Below are 20,447 nucleotides of genomic sequence, written 5' to 3'. Positions count from 1 at the left end.
ATGGGACTCGGCTCCAAGTGAATCCGTTGCATTTAACTCCACGTTTTCTTCCATTTTTTCATCCGTCTTTCCACAATGGAGTTTGATACATGTGGCTCTTGTGTTTCGACCTACATTTCATCCCAAGGTCTGCAGGTGAGATGACTTTTCTGACAGGCACATTCTGAAGACTTTAAAAAGAAACATAGAAACATAGAAGACTGACGGCAGAAAAAGACCTCATGGTCCATCTGGTCTGCCCTTGTACTATTTCCTGTATTTTATCTTAGGATGGATCTATGTTTATCCCAGGCATGTTTAAATTCAGTTCCTGTGGATTTACCAACCACGTCTGCTGGAAGTTTGTTCCAAGCATCTACTATTTCAGTAAAATAATATTTTCTCATGTTGCTTTTGATCTTTCCCCCAACTAACTTCAGATTGTGTCCCCTTGTTCTTGTGTTCACTTTCCTATTAAAAACACTTCCCTCCTGGACCTTATTTAACCCTTTAACATATTTAAATGCTTCGATCATGTCCCCCCTTTTCCTTCTGTCCTCCAGACTATACAGATGGAGTTCATTAAGTCTTTCCTGATACGTTTTATGCTTAAGACCTTCCACCATTCTTGTAGCCCGTCTTTGGACCCGTTCAATTTTGTCAATATCTTTTTGTAGGTGAGGTCTCCAGAACTGAACACAGTATTATTCCAAATGGGGTCTCACCAGCGCTCTATAGAGCGGGATCACAATCTCTCTCTTCCTGCTTGTTATACCTCTAGCTATGCAGCCAAGCATCCTACTTGCTTTTCCTCTTCATCATTGTGCTGCCCTAAAAGAATGTGCCTTTTTTTTTCTTACCATGTACTAACCATACACAAGTGACTCACTAGATATCAACAATGGAATAAAACTTCAGTTTTAGAAGTCCAAATTCTTCCTATATAAAATCAATGACCACAAAAATACTGTACTGTACTATAATAAATACTAAATCCTATGCTAAATATTATACTAAATACTAAAATACTAAACACTATACTAAAAATATTAAATTTTTGTGTGCCACCCTGAGTCTTTGGAGAAGGGCGGTGTACAAATCTAAATAATAATAATAATAATAATAATAATAATAATAATAATAATAATAAAAACAGAAATGTAACAAGTCTATAAAGGCTGTGAGACATGATGGTCAACAAAGAGGTTGACTTGACGCTGTTGTATATACATAGTTTCTTTCTTTCTCTTTCTTTTTTCTTTCTCTTCTTCCTCTCTTTCCTCTTCTCTAACTCTTCTTTACTTTTTAAAATTTTATTAACGTGTGATGCTGTTCTCTCCTTTCTATTTCATTAAGACATTAACTACTTTTTATGATAGAGGTCCGATGCAAAAACTATGTATTTGTACTTGTTTTTATATTCCTCGTGCTCAAATTTCTCTTTCGCGATTTGTATATATTGAGGTGTTGTTCTTTCTTCAATAAAGATTTTTTTAAAAAATATATCTTTTTTTTCCTTTTTTTTCCTTAGCAAAATGTTTCTGAGCCAGCTGAAATTCCTACCTAACGATTTGCTCCTGGACGGAACGGCAGTTTTCGTAGCACAAAAGAACAACCTTTAAACAATCCCCTTGGTGGAACTAGCCATCGAATTTATCGAACGATATTTATGATCCAAGCCGTCCTGATTGACGCTGAGTGGCAGGGACCATAACAAAATGAGCCGACCAATAAAATAAAACTGGGATACGGCTTTAGGCGGACAAACCATTTTACATGCATAATGTAAGACTGTTTTAAACCTCTGTTTTAAAATTTTTTATTTATTTTTTATTTATTTTTCTTAGTCCAATAGACCAGTGATTTTCAACCTTTTTTGAGCCGCGGCACACTTTTTACATTTACAAAACCATGGGGCACATTGAGGGCAGGGGGAGGGGGGGGCGGCGGTTTAAAAAATATTGGACAAAAAAATTCTCTCTCTTCCTCCCTTTCGCTCTATTTCTCTCTCCCTCTTTCTCTCCCTTCCTCTTTTTTTCTCTCTTCCTTCTTTCCTCTTTTTTGCTCTTTCTCTCTCCCTCCCTCCCTCTATGTCTTTCTCTCTCCCACCTTCCCTCCCTCTCTTTCTCTCTCTCTCTCTTGCTTTCTTTCTTTCTCTCTCTCTTGCTTTCTTTCTCTCTTGTTCTCTTTCTCTCTCTCTTTCTTTCTCTCTCTTGCTTGCTTTCTCTCTTGTTTGCTTTCTCTTTCTCTCTCTTTCTTTCTCTCTCTCTTGTTTGCTTTCTCTGAGCTTCGCGGCACACCTGACCATGTCTCGCGGCACACTAGTGTGCCCCGGCACACTGGTTGAAAAACACTGCAATAGACAATACATATGGAAGAGAATAGACATTAAGTAATATATATAACGATAGAAAGTAAAAAGAAGAGAAGTAGATGGGAGGGAGAGAATATATATGATATAAGAGATAAGGAGAGAATATATATGATATATATATATAGATAAGGAGAGAATATATATCTCCCTTGTGGGGTGCCTCAGGGGTTGGTCCTCTCCCCCCTGCTATTCAATATCTACATGAAACCACTGGGTGAGATCATCCAAGGGCATGGGGTGAGGTATCATCAATATGCAGATGATACCCAGCTTTACATCTCCACCCTGTGTCCAGTCAACGAAGCAGTGGAAGTGATGTGCCGGTGTCTGGAGGCTGTTGGGGCCTGGATGGGTGTCAACAGACTCAAACTCAACCCGGATAAGATGGAGTGGCTGTGGGTTTTGCCTCCCAAGGACAATTCCATCTGTCCTTCCATTACCCTGGGGGGGGGAATTATTGACCCCCTCGGAGAGGGTCCGCAACTTGGGCGTCCTCCTCGATCCACAGCTCACATTAGAGAACCATCTTTAAGCTGTGGCGAGGGGGGCGTTTGCCCAGGTTCGCCTGGTGCACCAGTTGCGACCCTATCTGGACCGGGACTCACTGCTCACAGTCACTCATGCCCTCATCACCTCGAGGTTCGACTACTGTAATGCTCTCTACATGGGGCTACCTTTGAAAAGTGTTCGGAAACTTCAGATCGTGCAGAATGCAGCTGCGAGAGCAGTCATGGGCCTACCTAGGTATGCCCATGTTACACCAACACTCCGCAGTCTGCATTGGTTGCCGATCAACTTCCGGTCACAATTGAAAGTGTTGGTTATGACCTTTAAAGCCCTTCATGGCACTGGACCAGAATATCTCCGAGACCACCTGCTGCCGCACGAATCCCAGTGACCGATTAGGTCCCACAGAGTGGGCCTTCTCCGGGTCCCGTCAACTAAACAATGTCGGTTGGCGGGCCCCAGGGGAAGAGCCTTCTCTGTGGCGGCCCCGACCCTCTGGAACCAACTCCCCCCGGAGATTAGAACTGCCCCTACTCTCCTTGCCTTTCGTAAGCTCCTTAAGACCCACCTGTGTCATCAGGCAGGGGGGAACTGAGACATCTCCCCCGGGCATATACAATTTATGAATGGTATGTGTGCATGTATGTGTGTTTAGAAAATGGGGTTTTTAAAATGTTTTTATTAGAAATTTAGATTTGTTGTAAATTATTTTTCACTTTGTTGTGAGCCGCCCCGAGTCTGCGGAGAGGGGCGGCATACAAATCTAAATAAATAAATAAATAAATAAATAAATAAATAAATAAATAAATAAATGAGATATGAGATAAGGAAGACAATTGGACAGGGGACGATAGGCACATCAGTGCACTTATATACGCCCCTTACTGGCCCCTTAGGAACCTGGAGAGGTCAATCATGGACAGTCTAAGGGAGAAGTGTTGGGGGTTGGGAGTTGACACTATTGAGTCCAGTAATGAGTTCCACGCTTCGACAACTCGATTGTTAAAGTCATATTTTTTTACAGTCAAGCTTGGAGCGGTTAATATTAAGTTTGAATCTGTTGTGTGCTCTTGTGTTGTTGCGGTTGAAGCTGAAGTAGTCGTTGACCGGTAGGACGTTGCAGCATACGATCTTGTGGGCAATACTCAAATCGTGTTTTAGGTGCCGTAGTTCTAAGCTTTCTAGACCCAGGATTTTTAGTCTATTTCCGTAGGGTATTCTGTTTCGAGTGGAGGAGTGAGGGGCTCTTCTGGTGAAATTCATGTTTGGTCCAGTAAAGGAATTGCAAGGAGAGGTAAATCAATAGAATCGAGCTTCTTCCTGTGGTTGCAAACTTATGGGAAATCCATCTCATCAGACCAGGGAGTGAAACGATCAGGAAGAGAGCAGCTGAAATTGATCCAAGATACACAGAGTAGTAGCACCAACGGCTTTTTTTAACTACCGCAAGATTCTCCCTGGTGCACCCTCCCTTGCATCATTGTGTTTCTCTCTTGAATTGGCGTAGCAGCAAACAGGATTCAAGATGAGTTCATCCCTTTTTTCCCCTGCTTCCTCACTGTTCTGTCTCAGCAAGCCCACGACCCAAATTAAGTCACACCCACCCAAAAAATGATAGAAAATACATATATGTTGATTACAAAATGTTCAGGTGGAAAATGGTTAATGGTTCCAACTCAAAGTTATGTGGTCCATTCTGGTTCAGTGTTCCCAGCTTAATTGTCTCTGAGATAATAATAATAATAATAATAATAATAATAATAATAATAATAATAATAATACTGTAATAATAATAATAACAACAACAACTACTACTACAACAACAACAGAGTTGAAAGGGACATCATCATCATCATTATTATTATTATTATTATTATTATTATTATTATTATTATTATTATCACAGCAAACGAGATCACTATGCTGGATTTCGTATTTCATCACCAGTCGGGCGCTTCCCAAGCACCTAGGACTGCGTGATGTAGCGGCAAATTATGTTTGCCAATCCCAGTAAAGCAGCCTTTTGCAATTGACAGATGGAGATTTTGTCAATTCCGATGGTTTTCCAATGTCCGCTCAGATCCTTTGGTACTGCGCCCAGCGTGCCAAGTACCACTGGGACCCCTTTCACTGGCTTATGCCAGAGTCGTTGATGATGATGATGATGATTATTATTGCTATTGCTATTATTATCATTACTATTTTTATTACTATTATTATTTTTACTACTACTACTCTACTACTACTACTACTATTAAATAAAGACAGGTTCTCCCCACCACCACACACACCTAAACCACAAGGAGACCTCGATTGTCTTTCAACAAACCTTACCCCACAATTTGGATAACACAAACACATCAGGGCTGGTTGAGAGGAAGGAATCTCATTGCCATCTTGGTGAGTCCACTAGAGGGGAAAAAAAGGGGGGGGGGCAGAGGTTTGATCTTTTTTGGGGGGGATGACCGATCAGGTGCGATGCCCTGGCCTTGACTCTTGTACTTGAGCACTATCCAAAGGAGACAGTGTGGACCTCTGGATGGTTGATACTCCCCTCCTTTGATTGACCTGAGATGAGGTGAGTGGATGTTAAATATTTCTCCTCATTTATTATCCAGGTTGTGGCCAAGCAGACACTGTTGGTCAAAGGGAGCCGTTTCTGACGCCCAGATTCTTCCCACCGTTGTTCTACGTCCTACCATTGCCTGGAGCCAAATTCTCCACATAATCTTTTTAAGAACAAAAATTCTGTTGATTATTTTCCCAAGAGGTGGTCTGCGTAGTTTCACAATGCCTCGGTTGGTCGGTCTCAAAACATTCTGACCCCTTTCCACCCCACCTCCCCATACGGATGTTTCTATAGGTGTTGTGGTTAGCTCTGGCCTAGCTCCTGCCCCAAGGAATGTGCAGGTGGATGTGGGGGAGACATCCACATGCTGCAGGCCTGTTGTGCTCCCAGTGGAATCTGCCGACGAAGCCTCCTCTGACCAAGGAAGAGTGAGTGACAGGGAAGAGGGGAGTTTGGCAGACAGCCCAGGAGGAGATCAATCATCTGTATCATCTCTGGATTCTGAACAAGAATTAATGACACATCCACGCATGCGTAGAGTGATGCATAGGAAGCAACAACTGAAGGATTATTACAAGAGAAAATGAGGCCACCTGTGGTTGGGTGGAGCTGCTGTAATTAGTGCTGCTGCTATAAATAGCAGCATGTGGGTTTGGCCATTGTGGAAGAGTATCTGATCGCAGTTCTTCAGGAATCCTGTGTTGCTGGTTTCTGGACTTTGTTGATTTTTCACGCCTTTGAAAACAAAGCAGAGCAACATGTGTGTGTGTGTATGTGTGTGTGTCTCACACTTTGTTGGAAGAAGAAGGGGTGTGAAGTTTCTTCACAGCTGCTAGCTAAGTACTTAATGACTGCTTAAGGTTAATTGTACAGACTACCCAGTTGTTTTGGGACGAGTGCTCTTTGCAATACAAAAAGAGTGCTTAGTTTATTTTGACTTTTGGGATAAAGAACATTGTTTTGAATTTTCAAACGTGTGTTTGTGTGTCTGAAATTTGTACCCTTGAATTTTCGGGAGGCTCCTACCAGAGAGCCCGGTAGAACAGTAGTCCTCGATTTACAACAATTCACTTAGAGGATCGTTCAAAGTTACTATGGCACTGGAAAAAAAGTGATGATTACTTAGACCCTCTAAAAAACAAGTCAAAACGAGTGCAAAGAAGAGAAAGAATGAGGGGACTGGAGGCTAGAACACATGAAGTACGGTTGCAGGAACTGGGTAGGTCCACTTTGATGACAAGAAGGACTAAGGAAGATATGATAGCAATGTTCCAATATCTCAGGGGCTGCCCCAAAGAAGAGGGAGTCAGGCTATTCTCCAAAGCACCTGAGGGTAGAACAAGAAGCAATGGGTGGAAACTAAACAAGGAGAGAAGCAGCTTAGAACTAAGGAGAAATTTCCTGACAGTCAGAACGGTTGATCAGTGGAACAGCTTGCCTCCAGAAGTTGTGAATGCTCCAACACTGGAAGTTTTTAAGCAGATGTTGGATAACCATCTGTCTGATGTAGTGTAGGGTTTCCTGCCTAAGCAGGGAGTTGGACTAGAAGACTTTTAAGGTCCTTTCAACTCTGTTACTACTACTACTATTATTTTTATTTATTAGATTTGTATGCCGCCCCTCTCCAAAGACTCGGAGCAGCTACTACTACTACTACTGTTGTTGTTGTTGTTATTATTATTAGTCTAATCCACCATAGCTAATTTATATTAGCTAGAATCCACCACGGCTCATTCTTCATAGGAGGACAAAGAAAGCTAAATCTTGAATAAAAACTCAGTACAAAAATCTGACAGCAATGTCGTTTGGCGAGACCCAGGAGAAGAGCCTTCTCTGTGGCGGCCCCGACCCTCTGGAACCAGCTCCCCCCAGATATCAGAGTTGCCCCCACCCTCCTTGCCTTTCGCAAGCTCCTTAAAACCCACCTCTGTCGTCAGGCATGGGGGAATTGAGATATTCCCTTCCCCCTAGGCTTATAGAATTTATACATGGTATGCTTGTATATATGAGTGGTTCTTTAAATTGGGGTTTTTAAAATTGTTTTAATATTAGATTTGTTTACATTGTCTTTTTATATTGTTGTTAGCTGCCCCGAGTCTTCGGAGGCGGGCGGCATACAAATCTAATAAATACAATACAAAATACAATCACTTCCTATGATTGGCTTAAGTGTTTAATGTTCTAATATTAATTTTAATAAAAGTCCAAACATTCTATCCAAAGGCATTGCAACCCCCTTTTTTTTAAAAGGGAAAAACCATCCCAAAACTACTGAAACAGCTGGAAAACAAACCTCGCCATCCTTCTGGAGCGAATGCCTTCAAATCCGTCATTTGCTTAATTTCTGTGACCTTTTTCGAGAATAACTTTTTCTTAAAACGAGGCCGCAGATTCTGGGGGTCCAAATTGAGGGTCAGGAGGGATTTTGTTGCACTGTTTCAGGCTGGTCTTCGGGTTTCTCTTCCTTTAGGTCTTTAAACCCCAGTTTTTCCAGGGGCTCTTTGGCCATCAGTTGCCTTGAAGAAATCAAAACAAGATTGGGGGGAAAAATAGTTAAGACTTCAAAGCTGCCCATTTAGCCATGTTCATTTCCATTGTTGAATAATTTAGTCTCTTTAAAAGCAATCACACACACACACACAAAGCACACACGTCCCAAAGGATTATATCAAGTTCTCTGTGTGTGTATATCTGAATGTGTGTGTTGTGTATGAGTGCATTATAAACTCTAGAACAGATACCGAAGACTCCTGCACATGGTACAGGACAAGAGAATTTAGCATCCTATGTACCCCAACACATACTTTGAGTTAGTACATTTCTGTTTCTTCTGTAAATAAAAATATACTTAACAGTTGGCAGGCAGTGATTCACAAGACAACAACTATACAACAACAAAATACGCTTGCTGAGAGGGTTAAGCTTTTCTTAAAGCAATGTTGGCTTTTGATATCAGACTCATCATTATTTAAATGTACAATTCATAGTAACTCTGGGCCGCTTGGATTAGATTTATTGGATTTATATGATTAGATTTATTGGATTTATATATGGATTTATATGCCGCCCTTCTCCACAAACTCGGGGCGGCTTTATTTCTTAGAGGAAAATAATGTGTGTATGTGTGTGAGTGAGAGAGAGAGAGAGAAACAGACAGACAGACAGAGAGAGAAACAGACAGAGAGAGAAACAGACAGAGAGAGAGAGAGAAACAAACAGAGAGAGAGAGAAACAGACAGAGAGAGAAACAGACAGAGAGAGAGAAACACACATACACACAGAGAAACAGAGAGAGAGAGAGAGAGAGAGAAACAGAGAGAGAGAGAGACAAACAGACAGACAGAGAGAATAAAGAAATTGCCTTCCTGTCTTGAGATTGCACAGACCAGAGATGTCTGAAGAGCTAATTTAGCAAAATCCGGACTCGTGCAAAGCGAGCCAAATATCCATTAACCTCAGCAGTTCTCACCTCTCCATTCGGCATTCAAGGTATTCTTTCGACTCCTGTCTGCACAATCCGTTCTCAAAGTTATTTGCCCGCAGACATTTCATGAATTTTTCTTTGAAAAGCGTACATTCTCCTGTACGAAAAACAGAACAAAAAACAGCTCACTATTTTTTGTTTGTGTTCGTTTAGAAGAAAAAGCAAAAGATGCCTAGAATTAGTATATAGTATATATATAGTATGTAGCATATATATAGTATGTAGCATTTGCTGGCTGGGGAATTCTGGGAATTGAAGTCCAAATATCTTCAAGTTGCCAAGGTTGGGAAACACTGCTCTAGAAAAAGGATGAAAATTCTTGCACAGATGAAAAATGTCTAGGGGGGACATGATAGACGTCTTCCAATATCTCAGGGATTGCCACAAAGAAGAGGGAGTCAACCTAGTCTTCAAAACACCTGAGGGTAGAACAAGAAGCAATGGATGGAAACTAAACAAGGAGAGAAGCAACTTAGAACTAAGGAGAAATTTCCTGATAGTTAGAACAATGAATCCGTGGGACAGCTTCCCTCCAGAAGTTGTAAATGCCCCGACACTGGAAGTTTTTAAGAAGAGATTAGATAGCCATTTGTCTGAAGTAGTGTAAAGTTTCCTGCCTAGGCAGGGGGTTGGACTAGAAGACCTCGAAGGTCCCTTCCAGCTCTGTTATTCTATTCTATTTCACAAACTATGGGTTACTAAAAATGTTCCACCCGAAATTACATTGTGGCTCATCCTGAGATACAAAATCTTTCTTTTACACAATTGAGCCCCAAATTTATGTCGCTAAGTGAGTTTGGTCTCATTTTACAAAACAGAGTTGTTAAGTGAATCACGGCAGTTGTTAAATAAGAAACACGGTCATTAAGTGAATCCCCATTGGCTTTGCCTATCAGGAGGTTGCACAAAGGGGGTCCCAAGATCCCAGGGATACCTCAAAGATCGTATATGTGAGTCAGTTGTCAAAAATATGAATATAAATCACGTGTCCGTGAGGGGGATGCTACAACGGCCATAAGTATGAGGAATGGCCAGAAGACATTTCTTTTTCAGTGCCACTGTAATTTCCAACAGTCACTTAAGTGAACCTTTGTGAGTCAAAGACTAACTGTAGTATTTTTCAAACTTGGCCACTTCTGTAATGGACTTCAACTCCCAGAATTCCCGAGTCAAGCATGGCGGACTAGGGAATGCTGGGAGTTGAAGCCCACACACCTTAAAGGCCAGAGAGGTAAAAAGAGCGAGGGCGGCGACGCTCTAGATTCGCCATCTCTATGGTGGGAGTTCTTCACGCCGGGCGTCTCCGTGGGATGGAGAGCCGCGCATGCGCACTTCCCCTCTCCCCTCACCGAAATGATCCAAAGGGAAGGCGCCCTTGTCCGGCGCCTTCGGCTTGAAGCTTTTCGACCCGAAAACCATGGTGGACATGACGGCGACGGACGAAACCGACGGGACCGAGGCCCGTCGCTAAGCTACGAGCGCGGTTCTCCACCCACTTCCGGAATGAAGGAGCCCAGTCCAGGCCTGGCAGCGGAGCACCGAACCAGGCCAGACCGAAGGAGAAGAAAGCCGAGCGAATCGAGCGGGAAAACGCTCGGCCCCGCCCCTTTGGAACGTCGGCGGGGAATTGCTGCAGAGCGGGCGCCACGTGCTCTGGTTGCAGCAAGAAAATAAAATAAAAATATGGACTGGCCAGAGAAGCCACAATGGGGCGGGACGGAGAAGCAAAGATGCTCCTAAATCCTTGCATTCGTTGCCCGGGGCAGGAGGCTTCAATCTTGGCCACTTTAAGACTTCAACTCCCAGAATTCTCCAGCCTGCTATGCAAGGACCTTGATATATAAATTAACGGGGGGGATTGATTTATCTATCTATCTATCTATCCATCATCTATTATCTATCATCTATCTATCATTTGTCATTCTATCTATCATCTATCCAGCTATTATGTCTATCTATCATCTATCCTATCGTTGATCATCTCTACCATCGTCTGTCTAACCTATCTAATATAAATAAATATTGATGAAATTATTAAATTGATATGCCATCCATTCATTTTCATACTTTATTTATTAATTCATGTGTCCCTTCTGGCTCTTAGGCAACTCTTCACGTTGCCTTTATAAGTCCAATTAGTTCTCGATGTACAGCAGTTCATTTAGTGACTGTCCAAAGTCACAGTGGCACTGAAAAAAATCGACATGACCATTTATTATTTATTATTTAGATTTGTATGCCGCCCCTCTCCGCGAACTCGGGGCCATCCTTCGTTGCAGCATCCTCAAGGTCACATGGTCAAAATACAGCCACTTGGCAGCTGATCTCCTTTTGCGACCTTCTCACAAGCAAAGTCCATGGAAGGGAGCCAGATTCACTTAATGACTTAATAACTTAATAATTATTAATAAATTAATACAACTTAATAATTTGGCAACTGCGGTGATTCACTTAACAACTGAGCCAAGGAAAGGTCAAATGGTCAAACTCACTTAACTGTCTCACCTAGCAATGGAAGCTTTGGGTTCCATCATGGTCATAACTTGAGGACTGCTGGTAATGATTTAAGAGTGGTAATATTTCTTTTTCCTGGACATAAACTGTTTCAACTCTGACCCTCAAAACGTCGCTGCGGAGCACTGCACCCCAAGACAACTAGACACAAGAACAGGTTTTCCCCGAATGCCATCACTCGGCTAAACAAATAATTCCCTCAACACTGTCAAACTTTTTACTAAGTTTGCACTTCTATTACTACTAGTTTTTTTCATCATTCCTATCACCTATTTCCTCCCACTTAGGACTATATGACTGTAACTTGTTGCTTGCATCCTGAGATTTTTATTACATATTGTTTCTTCATTGCTTATTTGATCCCTGTGGCAATCATTGTTGTGCCTCACGATTCTTGACAAATGTATATTTTCTTTTATGAACACTGAGAGCATCTGCACCAAGACAAATTCCTTGTGTGTCCAATCACACTTGGCCAATAAAGACTTCTATTCTATTTTATTCTAGACAAACGTATTTTTTATTTTATGAACACTGAGAGCATCTGCACCAAAGACAAATTCCTTGTGTGTCCAATCACACTTGGCCAATAAAGACTTCTATTCTATTTTATTCTAGACAAACGTATTTTTTATTTTATGAACACTGAGAGCATCTGCACCAAAGACAAATTCCTTGTGTGTCCAATCACACTTGGCCAATAAAGAATTCTATTCTATTCTATTTTTTCAGCTCAGTGATGTTTAGGGAGAAACAATGGCAGGTTATAAAACCCCATTTCATTGGTGTGACCACAAGCAATAAAATAATCTCCTTAGCTTTGTCTTCTGTTCGTGCTTCATATTCTACCTCATAAGTGGTGGCGGGGGGAACACCACCTGGATGGTTATATAACCACTGGCTGGAAATATGAATCTGGTATTGTGCGGTGGCAGAGAGCGTGAAAAACAGGCTTTGCTGGGGTTTTGAAGAAATTACTCCTCATGGTACCGCTAACAAAAATCTCTTGAGTCAACTTGTTTGCCTCGCCACTTGATTTGAACTGCAGGAAAAGGAGAATATGAAACGAGGGGAAATATTTTACCCTCTAGAGCAGTGTTTCCCAACCTTGGCAACTTGAAGATATCTGGACTTCAATTCTGGGAGTTGAAGTCCAAATATCTTCAAGTTGCCAAGGTTGGGAAACATTGCTCTAGAGGGGTTTCCATCCAACCTCTAACTGGACAACTTACAGATTAACAGAGTTGGAAAAAGGGACCTTGGAGGAAAGATCCTTAGCGCCTTGTTAGGACTGAAAACACACACACACACACGGGCGTAGAAATGAAAACAAGCCTGCAAAGCAGAAATTGCTGGGAAGATGGTTCACATCTGAGGGCTGGAGGAAAAAGCTACCTAAGTTGAGCATTGAGCACATGGAATGGAAGTGTTGCACTCTGCCTTTTGAACCACTTTAGTGGTTAAGACACCAGATTAGAAATCAGGACACAGTGAATTCAGGTCCTGCCTTAGCCATCAAATCACCAGCTACTGTATTTTTCGGAGGATAACATGGGCCTTTTCCCCCTCTAAAAGAGGCTGTTGGGTGTGTCTTATACTTATGTGGCTTTTTCTTTTTTTATATAAAGTTTTAAAATTGGTTTTTATAGTACAGTGTTCCCTCTATTTTCGCGAGGGATGCGTTCCGAGACCGCCCGCGAAAGTCGAATTTCCGCAAAGTAGAGATGCGGAAGTAAAAACACCATTTTTGGCTATGGACAGTATCACAAACCTTCCCTTAACACTTTAAACCCCTAAATTGCAATTTTCCATTCCCTTAGCAACCATTTAGATTATTACTCACCATGTTTATTTATTAAAGTTTACTAAAAAAATATATTTATTAAAGTTCTTACAAACTTTTCTTCTTAAGAACCTGGTCACAGAACGAATTAAGTTCAAAAGTACAGTGGTACCTCTACCTACAAACGCCTCTACGAACTTTTCTAGAGAAGAACCGGGTGTTCAAGATTTTTTTGCCTCTTCTCAAGAACTAGTTTCCACTTACAAACCCGAGCCTCCAAAACTGTAACTGGAAAAGGCAAGGAGAAGCCTCCGTGGGGCCTCTCTAGGGATCTCCTGAGATGAAACAGGGCTGGAAAAGGCAGAGAGAAGCCTCCGTGGGGTCTCTCTAGGAATCTCCTGGGATGAAACAGGGCTGGAAAAGGTGGGGAGAAGCCTCCGTGGGGCCTCTCTAGGAATCTCTTGAGATGAAACGGCTGGAAAAGGTGGGGAGAAGCCTCTATGGGGCCTCTCTAGGAATCTCCTGGGAGAAAACAGGGCCTCCACCCTCCCTGTGGTTTCCCCAATCGCACACATTATTTGCTTTTACATGGATTCCTAGGGGGAAAATTGCTTCTTCTTACAAACTTTTCTACTTAAGAACCTGGTCACGGAACGAATTAAGTTCATAAGTAGAGGTACCACTGTAGTTTCTCCAGATGTTGTTTCACTCCAACTTCCATCAGCCACACCACAAATGGTGAGGTTTTATAGGAACTACCCTGATGGTTGATCACAGGGATCTTTAACTTTGCTTTAGCTTGGTCATTCAGCCCCATGAATTGTGAGTTGCGTAAAGCCAGCGTTAAATAAAATTGGACACACAAACATGTTACATAAATATAAATATAAATATATATATATATAAATATAATGAGAAGACAGAGGGAAGTGATCAGCATTGAGCAAGCCCTGGCAGACTTAATGCCTAATCTTAGTACTGTAATTTGAAGAGACAGGAAGGAATGTAATCTGATCTTTGGTGTTTTCTGGACTTTAATCTGTGTTTTTGTTAATTTAGTAATGCACCAAAGGAGCTCAATGAAAATGTCTGACGAATGGTATTTTTCAGGGTAATGATTCCAAGGGCGCTACTCTTTGGGGATTCTTGGATAATTTGGTGCTAATTGTCCCGAGAATTACAAAACTGAGAAATTGTCACCAATCTATTGCTGATTTCCTCTCTCTCGGAATAGGTACTTTGCCTGACATTATCGGTTAATATTTGGTGTTCATGTGTGGTAAGATTCTGTCTGTCATCTTGTCATCTATCTATCTATCTATCTATCTATCTATCTATCTATCTATCTATCTATCTATCTATCTTCATCTATCTATCTATCCATCTAACTATCTATCTATCTATCTATCTATCCATCTAACTATCTATCTATCTATCTATCTATCTATCTATCTATCTATCTATCTATCTATCCATCCACCTTTATCTATGTATCTATCCATCCATCCATCCACCTCTATCTATCTATCTATCTATCTATCTATCTATCTATCTATCCATCTAACTATATCTACCTATCTATCTATCTATCTATCTATCTATCTATCTATCCATCTAACTATATCTATCTATCTATCTATCTATCTATCTATCCATCTAACTAACTATATCTACCTATCTATCTACCTATCTATCTATCTATCTATCTATCTATCTATCTATCTATCTATCTATCTATCTGTAACCATCTATCTAACCCATTATCTATCATCATTCCTTCCTTCCTTCCTTCCTCCCTTCCTTCCTTCCCACTAGCTCTGCTACTTATTTATTCCTTGCACAACAATATATTTTAGTCCACTTTAGAGTATTTTTTTCTAAAAAGCAAGTCTGCCAAAAACAATTTGCAAATTGGAGACTCGCATTCGTCCAACCTCTCCCCACTTGGTGTGTCTTTCCCAGAACACTTTAATTTTTATTGCTATCAGCACAATAAAACCGCCCAAAAATGTATTTATTAATATTTTTTTTGAACAAAGTCTCATCAATCGACCGCCGAAGCCAGAAAACCTCACCGGATAAAAATCCCAACAATGGTTCCCATTAGAAGCGAGGGAAGGCAAAGGGTGGGTGTGTAAAGCCTTTTTTTGACTTTTTTCCAGGGGCCCCCAGGCAAATATTAACCTTTGTGGTGACAGGGAAAAACGCCTAGAAGATAAATCCTAGCGCACAAAAACCCTTGAACACAAAAGGCCTAGGAAGGGGGGGGGGGGGAAACCCATCATAGATGGAAAGAAGAAGAAAAGTCATTAAATTTTTCTTTCTCTCCTTCCCTCTTTTTTTTTAGCCGTACACCTGCTCAGCTTTGCTAAGGAAATTCTCTGTTTGACAGGAAAGCAATGCTTAATAGCTTGGGCTTCAATGCGATTAATCTCTCGGCTTTTAAGAGTTGCCTTTAAAAAGGGGTTCACAATACACCTGCCTAAGCAAGCCCCACATTTCGACCAAACACGTTAGGCTTAAAAGTAAAGGGCTAATCACAGGAACAAAGAGCTCGGTTGTCAAGGTGTACTTTGTGGTTAAGGCACATCCTTCATCTTCTTAGCTGACCTGCCTTCGGGCAGGACCCAGGTATGTCGCTGACAGGTATTAATCTCTTGGGAGAGAAGCACCAGCTTTCCCATCGCGAGCGGAGGAACAAGGGTCCAAAAATAAGATTGCTAAGATTTTTTTTAAAAGAAAAAAGCAAATTGTTTTACAGTATCCAACTAAAGGGGGGAGGGATCGGTCCCTGTAACTGTATTTGCAATGCGCTGTTATATTGAGGAGGAGGAGGAGGAAGAGGAACAGGTGGAAGGGGAGGAGGGGGAGGAAGAAGAACAGAAGGAGGAGGAGGAGAGAAGCAGGAGGAGAAGGAGAAGAGGAGGGGGAGGAGGAAGAAGAGGAAGAAGGAGGAGGAGGAAGAAGGAGGGAGGAGGAGAAAGAAGGTGAAGAGGAGGAGGAAGAGGAAGAAGGAAGGAGGAGGAAGAGAAAGAAGATGAAGAAGAGGAGGAAGGAGGAAAGGAGAAGGAGAAAGAAGAAGAAGAGGAGGAGGAGGAGAAAGAGGAAGTGGAAGAAGAGGAGGAAGAAGAGGAGAAAGAAGAAAAAGAAAAGGAGGAGGAAGAAGGAGGAGGAAGAAGAGGAGGAGAAAGAAGATGAAGAAGAGGAGGAGGAGGAAGGAGAAAAGGAGAAGAAGAAAGAAGAAGAGGAGGAGGAGGAAGAAGAGGAGGAGGAGGATGCAAAGGCAGGGGCAGAGGAGGTGGAGGAGGAAGAAGAAGAAGAAGAAGAAGAAGGTGAAGAGGAGGAGGAAGAGGAAGAAGGAAGGAGGAGGAAGAGGAAGAAGATGAAGAAGAGGAGGAAGGAGGAAAGGAGAAGGAGAAAGGAGAAGAAGAGGAGGAGGAGGAGAAAGAGGAAGAGGAAGAAGGGGAGGAGGAAGAGGAGAAAGAAGAAAAAGAAAAGGAGGAGGAAGAAGGAGGAGGAAGAAGAGGAGGAGGAAGAAGATGAAGAAGAGGAGGAGGAGGAAGGAGAAAAGGAGAAGAAGAAAGAAGAAAAGGAGGAGGAAGAAGGAGGAGGAAGAGGAGGAGGAAGAAGATGAAGAAGAGGAGGAGGAGGAAGGAGAAAAGGAGAAGAAGAAAGAAGAAAAGGAGGAGGAAGAAGGAGGAGGAAGAGGAGGAGGAAGAAGATGAAGAAGAGGAGGAGGAGGAAGGAGAAAAGGAGAAGAAGAAAGAAGAAAAGGAGGAGGAAGAAGGAGGAGGAAGAAGAGGAGGAGGAAGAAGATGAAGAAGAGGAGGAGGAGGAAGGAGAAAAGGAGAAGAAGAAAGAAGAAAAGGAGGAGGAAGAAGGAGGAGGAAGAAGAGGAGGAGGAAGAAGATGAAGAAGAGGAGGAGGAGGAAGGAGAAAAGGAGAAGAAGAAAGAAGAAAAGGAGGAGGAAGAAGGAGGAGGAAGAAGAGGAGGAGGAAGAAGATGAAGAAGAGGAGGAGGAGGAAGGAGAAAAGGAGAAGAAGAAAGAAGAAAAGGAGGAGGAAGAAGGAGGAGGAAGAAGAGGAGGAGGAAGAAGATGAAGAAGAGGAGGAGGAGGAAGGAGAAAAGGAGAAGAAGAAAGAAGAAGAGGAGGAGGAGGAAGAAGAGGAGGAGGAGGATGCAAAGGCAGGGGCAGAGGAGGTGGAGGAGGAAGAGGAAGAAGAAGAAGAAGAAGAAGAAGAAGAAGAAGAAGAAGAAGAAGAGGAAGAAGAAGAAGAAGAAGAAATAATAATGTGGAGTCAGGGCTCTCTGAGCTTGGTTGTTTTGTTCTAAACCTTTTATGACCCAACTAGATCAGGGCATCCAACCTTGGTTATTTTAAGACCTGCGGACTTCATCTCCCAGAATTCCCCACCCAGCTATGAAATATAAAGACAATTCAAAGGATGCCTCTTAGCAGAAGACCAATTTTGAAAGCTCTGAGCCATATATGGATGAAAGAAAGCCATCACTGGAAGGGGAAAAAAAAAAGCAAAAAACATATCTTGGCTGCGTTCGACCCGAGAAGCACGTAGACCTGCGAGGCAGAAGGTCGAGCCCAACAGAAGCGTCTTCTGAAGTAGCGACCTGCGTCACTGACTCGCTCCCACCCGTTTCTCAGCAAGCTGCGACTTTTGTACAACATAGTTTCAGCTCACAATGGAAAACAGTCTGTCAATAGTGGGCGGAGGGCCAACCTCGGTGGGCAATGGCACACATACCTTTGGGGACCTGAGGTGTGTCTCGGTGCAGCAATAATCCTGTGGGATAATACATGTCAAATCAGCCTGGCAATTTAAACACACAGCACACTCACTCACAAACACACACACACATACGCACAGGGAGGGAGGGAGAGATATGGTTCATCAACAGCTAATGCTACTGCAAAGAAGTTCTGCTTTTGGTTTGTCCAGAATGGACAATGGTCTGCTTAAGCAGGGAGTGGTAATAATAATAGTAATAGTAATAATAGTAAGATAAAATACAGGAAATAGTATAAGGGCAGACTAGATGGACCATGAGGTCTTTTTCTGCCGTCAGACTGCTATGTTTCAATAATAATAATAATAATAATAATAATAATAATAATAATAATAACAACAACAACAACAACAAAGCCAGAATTGAAAAATCAACAGACGATCCAAAGTGCAGACTCTGTAAAGAAACAGATGAAACAATCGATCACATACTCAGCTGCTGCAAAAAGATCGCACAGACTGACTACAAGCATAGACATGATGCTGTGGCACAGATGATCCACTGGAACGTGTGCCGTAACTACCATCTACCAGTGGCAAAGAACTGGTAGGATCATAAGCCCGAAAAAGTGGTTGAAAATGAGCAAGGAAAACTACTGTGGGACTTCCGACTTCCGACTGACCGAATCCTGAAGCATAACACACCAGACATTGTGATTGTGGAGAAAAAGAAAGTATGGATCATCGACATCGCAATCCCAGGAGACAGCAGAATTGAGGAGAAGCAGCTAGAGAAATTAGTGAAATACAAAGATCTAAAAATCGAGCTGCAACCACTCTGGCATAAGCCCGTGGAAGTGGTCCCAGTGGTCCTTGGCATGCTGGGTGCAGTGCCAAAGGATCTCAGCGGACATTTGAAAACCATCAGAATTGACAAAATCTCCATCGGTCAATTGCAAAAGGCCGCTTTACTGGGATCGGCAAACATAATTCACCACTACATCACGCAGTCCTAGGTGCTTGGGAAGCGCCCGACTGGTGATGAAATACGAAATCCAGCATAGTGATCTCGTTTGCTGCGTTGTACTGACATAATAATAATAATAATAATAATAATAATAATAATAATAATAAGAAGAAGAAGAAGAAGAAGAAGAACAACAACAACAACTAACAATAACTGTTATTGAGTTGGAAGGGACCTTGGAGGTCTTCTAGTCCAACCCCCTGCTTAGGCAGGAAACCCTGCACCATTTCAGACAGATGGTTATCCAACATCTTCTTAAAAACTTCCAGTATTGGGGAATTCACAACCTCTGGAGTCAAGCTGTTCCATTGATCAACCGTTCTGACTGTCAGGAAATTTCTCCCTGGTTCTAAGTTGCTTCTCTCCTTGTTTAGTTTCCACCCATTGCTTCTTGTCTTACCCTCGGGTGCTTTGGAGAATAGGTTGATCCTTCTTCTTTGTGGCAACCCTTGAGATATTGGAACACTGCTATCATGTCTCCCCTGGTCCTTTTTTTCATTAAACTAGCCATGCCCAGTTCCTGCAAGCGTTCTTCATATCTTTTAGCCTCCAGTTCCCTAATCAACTTTGTTGCTCTTCTCTGTACTTTTTTTTCCTAGAGTCTCAATACCCTTTTTGCATCATGACGACCAAAACTGAAGGCAGTATTCCAAGCGTGGTTTTACGAAGACCTTATAAAGTGGTACAAAGGGTTGGTTTACAAGACCTCCAACGCTATTATTCTACATTCTGTATTCTGGTTCTAACTTTTGCTGGGCTTCCTCTTGGTCCCTGTTCTTTGTATATTATTATTATGTATGTTCAGCAAAGATGATTAGGGGACTGGAGGCTAAAATATACAATGCCTACTGTATAATGGGGGATAGAATACTTATTTATTTATTTATTTATTTATTCATTTGTCCAATACACAATACTGTACATATGGAAGAGAATAGACATGAAGTAATATATATAAAGATAATATGTAAAAATAGAGGAGAGGATATATGAAAGGAAGAAAATATATATGATATATGAGATAAAGGAAAGACAATTGGACAGGGGACAAAAGGCACACTAGTGCACTTATGTACGGCCCTTACTGACCTCTTAGGAACCTGGAGAGGTCAATTGTGGATAGTCTAAGGGAGAAATGTTGGGGGTTAGGGGTTGACACTATTGAGTCCGGTAATGAGTTCCACGCTTCGACAACTCGATTGTTAAAGTCATATTTTTTACAGTCAAGTTTGGAGCGTACCCCCGTGTGTTTTGTGTTGTTATTGTTGTATGTTGTATTTTCGTGTCTGTTTATTTTATTTTTTTTAAAGAGAGAATTTATTCTTTATTTTGTCCCTTTCAAGAGAGGATAGCATTTAGGTGAAAACTTACCTGGGTTGGATCTGGTATCTGTTGTGTCTTATTTTCATTCGCCTTGTACAATACTGACCTTACAGTTCGTTGTTCCTTTGATAACCCCAAGATGGA

General features: G+C 41.8%; 1 protein-coding gene and 1 long non-coding RNA gene across 2 annotated transcripts; one reads left to right on the top strand and one right to left on the bottom strand.

Moving 5' to 3' along the window:
* Positions 1 to 1,514: 1,514 nt before the first annotated feature.
* LOC139155559 (uncharacterized) lies at positions 1,515 to 6,402 on the top strand. The gene is made up of 2 exons (XR_011557091.1): positions 1,515 to 1,764; positions 5,479 to 6,402. It is a non-coding gene; the product is annotated as an uncharacterized lncRNA (long non-coding RNA).
* Positions 6,403 to 7,589: 1,187 nt separating this feature from the next.
* Positions 7,590 to 10,429, bottom strand: LOC139155543 (cytochrome c oxidase assembly protein COX19-like). The gene is made up of 3 exons (XM_070730724.1): positions 10,263 to 10,429; positions 8,899 to 9,010; positions 7,590 to 7,945 (listed from the first exon to the last, which is right to left on the bottom strand). The coding sequence occupies exons 1-3, from the start codon at positions 10,339 to 10,341 to the stop codon at positions 7,843 to 7,845; spliced, it is 294 nt and encodes a 97-aa protein (XP_070586825.1). The 5' UTR covers positions 10,342 to 10,429; the 3' UTR covers positions 7,590 to 7,842.
* Positions 10,430 to 20,447: the final 10,018 nt, after the last annotated feature.

This window comes from Erythrolamprus reginae, unplaced genomic scaffold (assembly GCF_031021105.1).
Source record: "Erythrolamprus reginae isolate rEryReg1 unplaced genomic scaffold, rEryReg1.hap1 H_3, whole genome shotgun sequence".
Classification (NCBI taxonomy): Eukaryota; Metazoa; Chordata; class Lepidosauria; order Squamata; family Dipsadidae; genus Erythrolamprus; species Erythrolamprus reginae.
The sequence above is the reverse complement of the archived record's forward strand: the minus strand, read 5'-3'. Positions and strand labels throughout refer to the sequence as shown.

What these genes read in the sequence shown, in the direction of transcription:
- LOC139155543 (XM_070730724.1), bottom strand. Translation starts at nt 10,341, where the DNA reads ATGTCCACCATGGTTTTCGGGTCGAAAAGCTTCAAGCCGAAGGCGCCG. An exon ending in CTTCCCTTTGGATCATTTCG is followed by an intron (nt 9,011 to 10,262) that starts GTGAGGGGAGAG and finishes TTTTTCGTACAG; the next exon opens with GAGAATGTACGCTTTTCAAA. An exon ending in CTTGAATGCCGAATGGAGAG is followed by an intron (nt 7,946 to 8,898) that starts GTGAGAACTGCT and finishes GATTTCTTCAAG; the next exon opens with GCAACTGATGGCCAAAGAGC.